At 34.7% G+C, this 12496-nt stretch overlaps 6 protein-coding genes across 6 annotated transcripts; 5 read left to right on the forward strand and 1 right to left on the reverse strand.

Moving 5' to 3' along the window:
• Nucleotides 1-2532: 2532 nt before the first annotated feature.
• On the forward strand, nucleotides 2533-3187 carry GGTG_05165 (hypothetical protein; the record flags this gene model as incomplete). Its single annotated transcript, XM_009222964.1, has 2 exons — nucleotides 2533-2669; nucleotides 3094-3187. The coding sequence occupies 2 exons, from the start codon at nucleotides 2533-2535 to the stop codon at nucleotides 3185-3187; spliced, it is 231 nt and encodes a 76-aa protein (XP_009221228.1).
• Nucleotides 3188-4779: 1592 nt separating this feature from the next.
• On the forward strand, nucleotides 4780-5364 carry GGTG_05166 (hypothetical protein; the record flags this gene model as incomplete). Its single annotated transcript, XM_009222965.1, has 2 exons — nucleotides 4780-5081; nucleotides 5244-5364. The coding sequence occupies 2 exons, from the start codon at nucleotides 4780-4782 to the stop codon at nucleotides 5362-5364; spliced, it is 423 nt and encodes a 140-aa protein (XP_009221229.1).
• Nucleotides 5365-5978: 614 nt separating this feature from the next.
• Nucleotides 5979-6611, forward strand: GGTG_05167 (hypothetical protein; the record flags this gene model as incomplete). The annotated part of the gene is made up of 3 exons (XM_009222966.1): nucleotides 5979-6004; nucleotides 6188-6447; nucleotides 6535-6611. The coding sequence occupies 3 exons, from the start codon at nucleotides 5979-5981 to the stop codon at nucleotides 6609-6611; spliced, it is 363 nt and encodes a 120-aa protein (XP_009221230.1).
• Nucleotides 6612-7426: 815 nt separating this feature from the next.
• GGTG_05168 (hypothetical protein) lies at nucleotides 7427-7947 on the forward strand (the record flags this gene model as incomplete). Its single annotated transcript, XM_009222967.1, has 2 exons — nucleotides 7427-7557; nucleotides 7737-7947. The coding sequence occupies 2 exons, from the start codon at nucleotides 7427-7429 to the stop codon at nucleotides 7945-7947; spliced, it is 342 nt and encodes a 113-aa protein (XP_009221231.1).
• Nucleotides 7948-8897: 950 nt separating this feature from the next.
• GGTG_05169 (hypothetical protein) lies at nucleotides 8898-9938 on the forward strand (the record flags this gene model as incomplete). The annotated part of the gene is made up of 5 exons (XM_009222968.1): nucleotides 8898-8905; nucleotides 8983-9201; nucleotides 9357-9419; nucleotides 9520-9526; nucleotides 9669-9938. The coding sequence occupies 5 exons, from the start codon at nucleotides 8898-8900 to the stop codon at nucleotides 9936-9938; spliced, it is 567 nt and encodes a 188-aa protein (XP_009221232.1).
• Nucleotides 9939-10055: 117 nt separating this feature from the next.
• On the reverse strand, nucleotides 10056-12124 carry GGTG_05170 (hypothetical protein; the record flags this gene model as incomplete). Its single annotated transcript, XM_009222969.1, has 8 exons — nucleotides 10056-10076; nucleotides 10145-10177; nucleotides 10290-10406; nucleotides 10568-10577; nucleotides 10763-10868; nucleotides 10922-11017; nucleotides 11178-11301; nucleotides 11588-12124. 8 exons carry the CDS (start codon nucleotides 12122-12124, stop codon nucleotides 10056-10058), a joined length of 1044 nt encoding a protein of 347 aa, XP_009221233.1.
• Nucleotides 12125-12496: the final 372 nt, after the last annotated feature.

Raw genomic sequence — 12496 nt, forward strand, 5'->3', positions numbered from 1 at the left:
GCTTTTTCGTTAAAAAACCGGGGCAACCGTTAGCGATATGCTATTGCGTATAAAGCTTTTTGCTAAATGTTTGTTTAAATATTTTTTAACCATTCAAAATTTTTTGTGGGATATAAACTTATTGTAATGGTAAAAGGGCGTTTTATTTGGAAATAATTCGATTTTGTAATTGGAAAGGCGGTGCGGTGGTAATTTATTAACGTTTTAAAAAAAAAGCATAACGTTAAATCGCAAAATTTGTAAAAAAAAAGCGCTATAAAATTTCTTTTATTGTAACGGGGGGTTTACTATCCAGGTATTTTTAAATATTATTGTTAAAAATGCGCCGAAAATGTAATGCCTTTTTAACCCAATTTTAAAATGCGGTTAAACGTGGTTTTAGCATATCCCGAAAGATTTTATTGGATAAAGTTAAAATAAAGCGAAGGATTTTTACTAGCGTATCGTTAGCAAATTGGTTAGCGTTTACTAAAAGTATTAAAAGCTTGGGGCGAATTTTAACGTAAAGCTTTGCTATAATTGTTCGTTTAAATTGCACGCTTTTTTGTTTGTAAAATAGCATAAAGTTAAAAGCGCTAAGCATGCGTATATTCGCGGGGTTAAATTTGTTATTGTTATTTTTTGGGCGGTTGCGTAATAAATTGCTAACGTTCGGGTTTAATTTTAATAACGTAATGCTATGCATAATTATTAAGCCCGCTATTTAATCGATATGGGGGTTATAATAACGTATTTAAAAAAACCTTAATATAATGTTAAAGCTTCCCGTTTTTAATGGTTAAATGTATATGGTAAGCGTTTTTATTTAGCAAACGATGCGGTAGCGCATTTTAACGCATTTGCGGAAATAGCCCGTAACTTTGCCATTAACCAATTTTAAAAAAATGGGTTTGGGTAAAGCAAAGCGTAGCAAATTATGGTTATGCGCAAAAATGTTATTAACAAATGCTTATAAAAAATATCCGGTATTTAAAAAGGTGCAATACCGGGTTAATAACATTTTTTCAGTAAAAAGCTCGTTATAAAATAAAAAAGTAAAATTGGGTTTTATTAAATGTAAATACATTTTTGTTTTTTTTGGAAAATTATCGGCGAAACGCTAATGGCTTTAAAAGCAATTGTGCCCAAAGCTTATTTTTTTGGCTTTTTTTGTGCAAGCAATTGCTTAATGCCCCGCCCCGCCGCAATAAAAGCACAAATTGTTAATGCGTTTGTATTCCTTTCGAGCGTTAATAAAAAAGGGTTGGGGCCCCGTTGTAATTTTATTAAAATTTATAGCGTTTAAATGCTAGGCCGGTTCCAGCGCATCGTTAGCGTTGGAATAGCGTGCTAAAAAATAAGCGTTAACGTTTTGCTTGCCCCGGAAAATATCGTTAGCAATATTATTGGTTAGGTTCCGGAACAAGCTTATTTACTTTTCGAAATTATCGGGTTTTGGGCGTTTTACAATTAACGTAATGGCTTTATGCAACGGGCGGTTAACTTTTTGTTTAAAAGTTAATATTTGTAAATTGTTAAGCAAATTGCATATATTGTTAAATTTAATAAAATTGCCGATAAAATTGCCGAAAAAGGAATTGCTTTAAGCAAATAATTTAAAATTCCAATTAGCTTTTGCTAATATATCGGTAATAATGTAAATTTAATTTAGCGTTTTAATAACGTTTAAATAATTACGTTAGCTAATAAGCCATTGGAAAACGTTATTGCCAGCCGTAACAATTTGGTTAATTTTCGTTTTTATAAAAGCAAAAGCATTATTAATTAAATGTTAAAATAAAAAAAATGCGTTTTAATAACGTTAAAAAAGCGGTTTAATATAATTCTATTTATATTTTAAGCAAAAAGCGCCAATTGGTATAATGCTTTTATTGTTGGATTTGGTTTATTTTTATGCTTTTAAAAATTTCGAAAGTGGTTGTTTAAAAGCGGATTGCTAGCGATAACGCGGCGGCCCCAAAAGGTTGCGCTAAAAAAAGCGTATTTGTAATTAATGTAAGCATGGTTTGGTTAAATAATTGCCGGATTTAAATTCGAAATTTGCGAATTGTTATTTTTTGGTTTGAAATTATAACGTAAACAATATTAACGTTTTGGCGGTATATCGCTAACAATTTGTTAATAATTCGAAAACGGGTTTTTATAACCCGAAAAATGTATTTAAATTGGGTTTAGGCTTTATTAAAGCGTTTTAAATGCAAAGCGAAATATATAGCAGCGTAATTGCTAAAATTATTTTAAATTGCTTTGCGTATAAAATGTAAGGTTGGAAATAAAAAAATGGCGTTTTGTAAAATTGTTATTGTTAAGCCCAAAAAGCCCGTTTTAAAAGCGTTAAATATAATAAATATAATATAACCGCAGCGGTAATTCGCTAGCGGGTTATTTGGTTAAAAAAGCTAAATCGGAAAAGTAAAAGTATTTTCCCGAAATTATACGGCAGGATTTGGGGCGGGTATCGACGTTAATTAATTGTAAGCAAAGAAATGTGCTACCGTTTTACAAGGTTATTGGCAAAGGAAAAAACGGAACATGTTAATATTGGGTTTCGAAAATTTAAAGTACAATAAATTGCTACGGCGCACATTTTATTGTTATAAAAAGGCTTTGTTATTGCACGAAAAGGAAGCTATTTGGGCAAAGCGTTTTTGGCGTTTTGTTGCGGTTTTGTAAGCGTAACGTTAGCGCGTTAAAAGTGCGGCTTTAAGTTCCTCCCTAAATGCCCCGACGCGTACCGTAACAGGAAGTACGAAGGCAAAAATTAACGAAATTAATGGAAACCAAAATGGAAGCAAAAACGAACGCATAACCCGCATGTTAAACGAGGTTATTGGATTTCCAAAAAGCCCGATTGCCAATTAATAAACCATTTAAAGGAAAAGCAAAAAAAGCATAAAAAGCGCTAGCGCTAAAAGCAAAAAGATAAAAGCAAATTTTTAATGGGTTACCGGAAATTTTTTTTAATTACGGAACCAAACGAATGAAAAAGCGAACGCGCATTGGAAAAAAACGACGAAAAGCCAATCGATAACCACGATTACGAAAGCAATTAAAAAAAACCAATAATAACAATTTATTTTACATAAAATATAGCATTATACTTTATATATATATATATATAAATTTATTTACCCTTTTCGAGCTGTATAACCCATGGGGAGCATTACGGATCGGGGTAGCTATTTAAAGGTAAAAACCGTGCTTCCAGCCAACAGCTATTTGGTGTAAAGCCGGGTAAAAATTCCTTCCCTTTAAAGTATTTTTTACTCCGCGTTGTTTTCGTAAGTAATTATTTATAAAGTATTTTCCGCGCTTTTAAACGTTTGGTAAAAAAAAAGTTATTATTATTCGAAGCGAAATATTGTAATTTGGTTGGAAATCAGTTTGTTTGTTGCATTTAAATCGCGTTGTTAAATGCACGTTTCCGTGCTAATTTAAAGCTTTCCCGTTGCTTTTTCCTTTTTTATTAACTTTAGCAAATGGGTTAATATATCGCGGCTTTTTCCGCTTTTTTTTTTAATCCTTTACGCAATTTTACCAAAAAACATTATTAACAATTGCAAAAATAACAACAATAACAACCGTTATAAATCCTTTTTTCCTGGCTTTTGCTATTTTGCAGCCCATTTAACGTTTAATCGTAAAACCGTTTATCCTTAGCATTTCGCTAATATTCCGCCCCGGCTTCCCGCGGTTCGCGATTGTACCATAACGCCCAAAAAAAACGGTACGAAAAGGCTTGCTTTATTTCCTTTCGAAATAACGGGCAATTTTAAAAAGCGCAAAACCCGTTATTTATATATAATTTTTTTACATTTTTGCAATTTCCCGCTAACCCATTCCAATATTTTTAACGATTTAACCAATTGCATTACGTGCATGCGCATAATGGCCCGCAAAATTAACTTTAACAAAGCTTGCATGCAAAATTTTAATAAATTTTTTTATCGTTTTTTTAATTTTATTTTTCCGGATATTTTGTTAATAGGTTGTTTCGGTTTAAATTTTAAATTAAAAAAATATATATATTGTTATTCGAAAAAAAAGGTTAGCAAAAATGGATAATGCATTTTTGCGTTAAAAAAGGGCGTTTCGGAATTGGGCTAACGTATGCTTAACGCCGCGGAAAAGCTTAAATTCGTAAATTTTGCTTTTAATGCCGACAATAGCTTTATAAACCGCAAAAAGCATTACGTTTAAACGTTTAACTTTACGGGCAAAATAAAAGCTGTAAATTTTTTTCCTGCTTTATTATATCCTTTACGTTTCCGGTGCGTTGCTAATACTTTAAACAAAATTGGAATGTTTAATTTTTTTAATACGAACGCCGCGTTTACGTTAAATTTAAAGCCGTTTGCAAAGCGTATTTCCCGAACGATATTTTGGCCCCGGTAAAACCTTCCCGTTACTTTGCGAAAAACCCCGGAATTAAAGTTCGCCGCAACATTATTATTGCCGATATTTCCATTAAAATGTTTTTTGTATTTAATATCGTTTCCAATTATTTTTAGGCTAAACGTAGCGGGCTTAGCGATTTTACGTTAATAAATTGCGTCGAAGCTTACGCGCGGAACGCTCGATTTCGTTGGAATGTTTACGCTTAATTCCACAACAACGTTACCGAATTCCTTGGTTGCTATAATAAATACCTCGAAAGGGTTATTCCCGCCGATTTTTCGCAGGTTGGTAGCGGCGACGGTAACGGTAAAGATAGTAAGGTAGCGGATAACTTTTCTTCGGTGGTTGGTGGCTCCGCGGCTAAGCTTAAGGAAGGGAACGATGTGGCTGGTGTTAGGGGTTAATCGGTGCAGAGGCGGGTGGTTACCGGGTCACGGGCCGGATGCGGTGTTTCCTTTGTCAGGCCTCCGTAAATCTCCTACCAAAGGTGCTATCGCCAACAAAGATTGTTCCTTCTCTAACCTTCCCCCCCCCCCTCGTGCCCCTTCGGGCACGCGGGGTCGGTCCTATAAGTCTTCCGCGCTCCATGCGCCTTCGTGCAATTTAAGCTTTACCTTATCTTTTAACTTTGCCATTATGCTTTGGCCGCGACACCGACACCTCGCCGGCACGTTACCGGAAGGGTCCGTGCCCGGCCAACTGTGCCAGTGCCCCCTTCCTCCTTTCTGCCAGGCGGTTTCGCCCGTGCTCCTAACAGCTGGTTTCCAGCCTATTAACAAATCTGGTTAGGGTAAGGTTGCGGGTCCAGCCAAAGTGCATTATACTTTATAAACAAATTATAAAAGCACCGTTTGTTTGCAAAAAACGTTTAAAAAGCACGGAAAGCTAAAATCCAGGCTTTTATTTATAAAGTGCTTATTTACAATAACATTAAAAGCAATACTTAATGGCACGGCATTTTGCTAAACGCCGGCGCGGCAATTAATTTAATAACCGGAATTAACCAAGTTTAAATATTGCAATAGCATAAAAAAAGTTCGAAATTAATTATAAAGTACCCAAGCATTTTGTAATTTTTAAAGCAAGAAATACCGAGTTTAGCATTGGTGCAATTATTGTACCAACCTTTGTTAGCAATATTACATTTTACGTTTTTAATAACTTAATACCATTTTTATTGTTATTTAAAAATTTGGACGCATTAAGGGTATACCTTAACAATACGCGCAACAAGCTTATAAAATATAACGGAACGCGCGTGCGAATTATTAAACGCTTTGGTTACCCATGGTTTTTTTTAATGCATTAACGTACGTTATAAACGAAATTTCGATAGCCGCTAAAAAAAAATTATTGTAAGGAGGATTTGGGGGTGGAGTCCTTTGCTTGCGGATTTCCAAACGGCATAAAATTAAACTTTAATAATTATTAAAAAGTAAGTTAAGTTAAAGTATTGTATTTAGGTTTAAAAAGGAAGGAATTTTGCTAAAAGAAAAGGACGGATCCGATTTCCTTACATAAAGGACAAAGGAGCTTTGGTGGCCTTGTACACAAATTATGGATTTATGCATGGGGATTACATGGATCCCGTGCATGCGCCCACTTGGTAAGTTCCAATAATTATAAGATTTTTGTTTTTAATAAAAACCAAGCTACGGCGCGTACACAAGAAATTTGGCCACCCTTTCGTTAAACGATTGCATAAAACCCTTTTACGGGCAAACCATAATACAAATCGCAACGCGCTAAAAATAATTAATAAAGTATGCCACAAATGCTAAATTAAAAGCAATGCATTACAACGATTTAAATTTACGTTAAAAAACGATAAAGATTTTAATTACGAAATCGTTATTAATGTTTTTTATTTGGGCAACAAACCGGTTATTTATATAATTAACGAAAGCATAAAATTTAATGCTATAACGATTTTAAAAAATTTATTAGCAAAGGAAATTTGGAAAATTTTAAAACGTTATTGGATAAACGTTTATTTAAAGCTTTTAAACGTAATTACCCATAACGCGGGCACCCATTTTTCGAAAAGCGGTTTTTAAACGAAAGCAAAGCTTTTCGGAATTATTTGCAAACAAATTTTTATCGAAATTTATTATTCCGTTAAAAAAATTAAACAAGCATACGTTATGTTACAAAAAGCGTATTTAATTATAAAGGTCGAATGCTTTAACGTTGCGTTAAAATTATTGCTTTAAAAAACCGTAAAGGCAATAAATAATACCGCGGGACCGAACGGATTGGTTTTAACGCTGCTCGTTTTTAAAGCTATGCTACGGATAAATTACGAATTGTTACCGTTATTAATTATAACCAAACGCGCGCAAACGATTAAAAAAGCTATAGCAAAGCTTTAAAAAGCCGTTGTTAAAAAAAAGGTTGCAAACGCGGTTAATACCCGAAATGGCCTGAACATTAATACCGTTAAACCAAACTTTTTTGCTTTAAAAATAAAGGTTTTAATGTTTCGAAAAAAAAGGGATGGACGGGCCCGTACAAAATAGCAACGGTAGCAAACAACAACGTTACGATCGAAATTGTTAACGCTTTAATAACGTTTAAAAGCATTTCCGTTCAATTTTATTATCGAACCGAAAAACAACCAAATAATAAATTAAAAAAGCAATAAATCGGGATTCCGGAACCATTTATTTACTTTAAACCGAAATAATTAAAACAACGCAAACGCTTACTAAAAAACAAAATACCAGCATAATTACAAGCTTAACCAAATCCATTAACGCTAAACGCAAAAAGCAATAAGCACTTAAAATTAAAGGAACGATTGGAAATTAAATTGCACAATAAAACGTATTTGTTACCCAAAAAGGCAAAGGCTATGCGTTTATTGATTAAGTATAAAGCGAAAAATTTAATTAAAGCTTTAAAACGAAAGTTTTAAAAAACCAATTGGAACGAAATAACGTTTTTATTTAACGTTAAAATAATTATAGCAATTTGTAAAGGCCAATTTCCAAATGCCAAAATTTTTAAAGCACAATTTGTTAAAAAAATGAAAGGAATTTTTAAAGCCTTTTACGAAAAAACAAAATGCGTAGCCCAAAGCATTAATAATAACGAAAAGGAAACGATTTTAACGCAAGCTTTTACGATTATGCGTTGCAACCAGCAATTAAATTTTGCGTTTGCACCAAACCTTTAAAACCGAAGCATTTTATTAATAACCCGGAACATTACCCAAGCATATATTTAAAGCGCAACCGAGCTTAAAAGGATTGTTTTGCTGCGCTTACTTAAAAAATTACGCTTACGTTTTCCTTTTAGCATTTTATTTTAAGTTGTTAAGCCTTTATACGGCTTAGCGGAATTAAAATTGCATTAATACGCTACGTATTAAAAGCATTACAAAAAACGGTTAAATTGCGAATTGTTATGTTACAATCCGTATTTTTTTATTACAAAGCGCAATACAAGCTTCGAAATAATAAGGATGCAAATAAACGATACGCTAAATTTTGGAAATTAAGGATTTATGGATTTCGAAAAAAAAACGCTTTAAAAAGCGGGATTTAAAGCAAAACCACGCTTAATACTTACGAAAAGGAAATACAGCAATTTTAACGGTAAAAAAATTATTGTTAAAAAGGGCCAAATTAAATTAAAGCAAAAAAACCAAAGCGAAAAATTGGAGCTTGTAAACGCTAATTTAAAAAGCTATAAGCAATAATTTATAATTTAAAAAGCTTGTAAAGCGTACGTTAACTTTATATGCTAGCTTAAAATAGCTTTTAATTACGCTTTAGCCGTACAAAAAATAAACCCAATACAAAAAAACATTAACAAATTTAACAAAAGGATTAGTTAGCAAATCGAAAACGTTAATAAAAGCTTAAACAACGTTTTTATTAAATTCGAAAACGCAAACCTTTACATTTTTGTAAATGGATTTTTTGCAAATAACAATAACATATTTTCGCAAATTGGGTTTATTTTTATTTTAAGCAATAAAAAATTAAATAAGCATTAAACGAGTTTTTAATTGCGTAGCAATATTTTGCATTGGACTTTTGTTAAATGCAAAAAAGTTATACGGAATGTGCTAGCTAGCAAAATTTACGGTATGGTTTTTGGGTTTAATTCCGGTTACGTAATAAAAAAAGGGTGTTCGATAATTTTTAAAAGGTTAAATTTCGTGCAATTTAAATTTATTTTGTGCACTAATAGCTTTTCGCTTTATTAATGCCTCGTTTAATTAAATACAACAATAAAAAAAATTAATAATTAATTTAATAGCATTTCGAAAATTTTATAAAAATAAGGAAATCGATAAAATCCGCTGGATTGCAGGATTAAACAATCCGGCAAATGTTATAACAAAGGAATAACTAAATTGGGCATTGGAAAAGCTGGTAAGCACTAATACGACCTTAATACGGATCGAAGGTTGGGTTAACCGCATAAAAATATAAAAAGAAAGTTTGGAAATAGGAATTAGCATTTGGCTTATTAAGGTTTTTACGGTAATGGTTACGTAAAAGGCTTTAATAAAAGGAAAAGCAAAAAAGGCTAAAACTAATGCGTAACAAGCATTAAATTATAAATTAAAAGCGCAAAATTAATATCCCCACCCCAAAACGAAATTATTATAAAAAAGCACGAAAACCCGATTTTAAAGCTTTTACGTTTAAATAGCACAATTATTACCCGAGCCAAAAGCAATACTTTTGCTTTTAACAACAAAAATTGCCTTTTTCCCCTTTTGTTTTTTAATAGCAATTGCAAGCACAGTAACGGGATTTTTAAGCTTTATAAACGCTGTAAAATAAAGTTAATTATTATTGCTATTACAATTTTTATTTTCGTTATTCGCATTATCGTTTTAAACAAAAAAACCTTTGCCAAAAATTCCAAAAAACGCAGCTTCGAATATTGCTAACCCGGAATTATAATTGCAAAATTAGCATTTAAATTAACTTGCTTAGCATTAAATTTAAAAAATTATTTGGTAATAATGCGTTATTTTTAAAATATTTACGATCGGAAAAGTAACGTTAGCAAAATTGTAAAGCATAAAATATATAAAATGAAAATAATATACCGCATTGTAAAGCTTGTTGCTTAACGCTTTAACGAAAATTTTTATAGCAATACAGTAAGCAATTGGAAAATTACCAATTATTAACGCAAAAAATTGCGAAATAAGCAAAAAAAAATCCTTATATAAGCTTGTACGAATAACCAAAAATATAACGCTAATAACGTTTGCTATTAAAGCTTAACTTTTTAATACAAAGCTAAAGCACATTGCTTTTAACGTTAAATTTGCCGTAAAGCACGGAATTAAAGCAATTAAAGCAAATTATTGCTTGATTAGCCCTTTTTTTACCGCGCTTACAAATATTAAAACCATTACAATTATTGTTAAAAGCGATACGCTTTTTTTGCAACCAATGGAAGCGGCCGGAATAGCTAAAGCAAGCGCGGGCGAATTTTTAAGCATAAATTGTAATGCCGGAAACAAAAAAAGCTTGCTAAATTTTTTAACGGGAAAAGGCATAATTTAAGGGTAAGCTATAAAGTTTTGTTTTGGAGCGACCCAAGCGATTAATTGTTAATTTTAAGCTTTTGTTAGCGAAATAGCGCTTTCCGGAGCGTGGTCGAGCAAATTTTAAGCGTTCGAATTAGGTGGAAAGTTTATAATGCTGTTAAAAAGGTGTAAAGCACGGAATTAAATAAGGAAAAATGGGAAACAACGATACAGCGAACGCACGAGCTGCAAATAACGATTCCGGAGTGTACGTAACTAATTAAATTAGTTTAAAAAGCGAAAATAAAAAAGGAAAAAATTAAAATAATTAAATTAATAATTAACGGGCTAAATAAAGGCTTATTTGCTTTTGTTCGTTCGCTTTTACCTTTGCTTTTAACGCACCTATTCCTAAATACCATAAAAATTTCCCATTTAATTTACCACAATTTCGGAAATTTCCAACCTTTAATTTAATAATTCTGGAACTTTGAAACCGGATTTCCTTTAATTCCGTAAAATTTTATCCACGTTTATTGTTTAGCAATAATATAAATCCAGCGAAGCAATTTAAACAAGCATTTTTTTCCACATATTAACCAAATTATAAATTTGGCAAATCATTTATTATTGCGCATTTAAACCGTAAATTTCCTTTTTTTTTACCATGCATGCGCTTTAAAAAAAAATAGTTAATGTTAAAACTTACCAATTAAGCGCATGCACGGGATTTAAAGGAATTCCATGCACAAATTTTTAATTTGTGCACGAAGCAACCAAAGCTCCTTTGTTTTTTTATATAAGGAAATCGAATCCGTCCTTTTTTTTTAGCAAAATTCCTTCCTTTTTAAACTTAAATACAACATTTTAATTAAATTTACCTTTTGATAATTATTAAAGTTCAGTTTTATGCCGTTTGGAGTTCCGCGAGCAAAAAACTCCACCCTTAAGTCCTCCTTACAGGAGCCTTAATTAAGAATTACTTATACCAATAAAAAACCGTTCCTTTTTATATTTTACGCGTTCCTTTTAAAAGGGTTAATATGTAAGATATGTTTATATCCTTTATATTAATTAATATTGTTACGGTACGCGTTAAAGCATTTGGGGAAAAACCTAAGGCCGCATTTTTAGCGCGCCAACGTTACGCTTACAAAACCGCGACAAAACGCCAAGGACGCTTTGCCCAAATAGCTTCCTTTTCGTGCAACAACAAAGCCTTTTTATAACAATAAGGTGTGCGCCGTAGCAGATATGTTAATTCCCAACATATTACCTGCTTGGGTTACGTAACCAGGGAACGACCCCGCTTCCTGCTTTCCACCAAGCCTCTTCCTGTAACCTGATGCCAGCTTGCTGCCGGGTCGTAACAATATGCAAATTTTACGTAAAAAAAATAACTAAAAATAACTAAATTAGTCACTTTAGTTAGTCAAAAAAAATTTAGTTAGTTATTAGTTAGTTAAGCCAGTAACTAAAACTAACTAAACTAATTTAGTTACGACTAAGACTAATGACTAAGGACTAAATTCCCAACCCTGCTACTAGGGAATCCTCGGTGTTGTATGTTTTGTTTTTGATGACTTGGCACCCTGCCACGGTGCCATGACTCTCCACTCCTCGTACATGGGATGCGGGCCGACGAGATTAGGGCTCAGCTGGCTTGGCAAGGGTCGCCGCGGCTACATCTATCTCCTTCTCCAGCTCCGAGGCATAAGGTACAAAAGAGCGCCTGAAGAATTCAGGGTCGACGCCCAACGCGATCGAGTCGGTGATTCCCAGACCCAGACGGCCGACGTACTCGTCGTACGGGGTGCCTTCCTCGACGTAGTCGGTGCTCAGATACACCAGGACGCCGTCAACCCAGCAAGGGGCGGTGGGGCCCTGCTCGCCGGGTACAGAACCCGCCGCGACCAGGACGGCGGCAGGGCCCCCCTGGCTGACGATCCCGGCGACGTCGCGACGGGCAAGGAGCGGGTGGGCCTCGCGGAAGAGGACGCTGTGGTACTTCTTTTCGTAGCAGCGCATCGCGACGCCCTCGGCCCTGTCGAGCGCGGCCTCGTCGCGGGGGCCGGCCAGCTCGTACAGCAGGCCGGCGACGCCGCCTTGATGGTCGCCGCTGGCCTCGACGACGTTTGCGTAGTGGCGCTGGTTGATCTGCCAGCGGAAGCCGGGCAGGACGGCGGTGCCCAGCAGCCTGCTGCCGGGACAGCGGCGGGCCATTTGGGCCAGGCTGAGGTTGCTGCCGTAGGCGAAGTAGAGGGTTGCCATGTTGACGTTGCTGCTGAGATGGGCTATTTGTTTTGCGGATTTGATGTATGAGCTCTCAGTAGTTGGGGGACGCTGAGAATCTATGTAGACGCAAGATATCTTGCCTGAATTGGCAGTGAACGCATCACGGTATAATATTGGGGGTTCTGGACACGGGCAAACATTCAAGAGCCGTATACAAGCACAGCCACATTGAGGCTCTAGCGAACCAACAGTTCATGCAGGCTGCCTGACATGGTGTAGAAGGCGATGTTTTCCCTTCAACGGCTAAAGAATTCCAGGAAAAGTGACCTGATGTCGTGGGACGGTGGGTCCCTTGATGGC

The sequence above is a fragment of the Gaeumannomyces tritici genome (assembly GCF_000145635.1).
Source record: "Gaeumannomyces tritici R3-111a-1 unplaced genomic scaffold supercont2.3, whole genome shotgun sequence".
Classification (NCBI taxonomy): Eukaryota; Fungi; Ascomycota; class Sordariomycetes; order Magnaporthales; family Magnaporthaceae; genus Gaeumannomyces; species Gaeumannomyces tritici.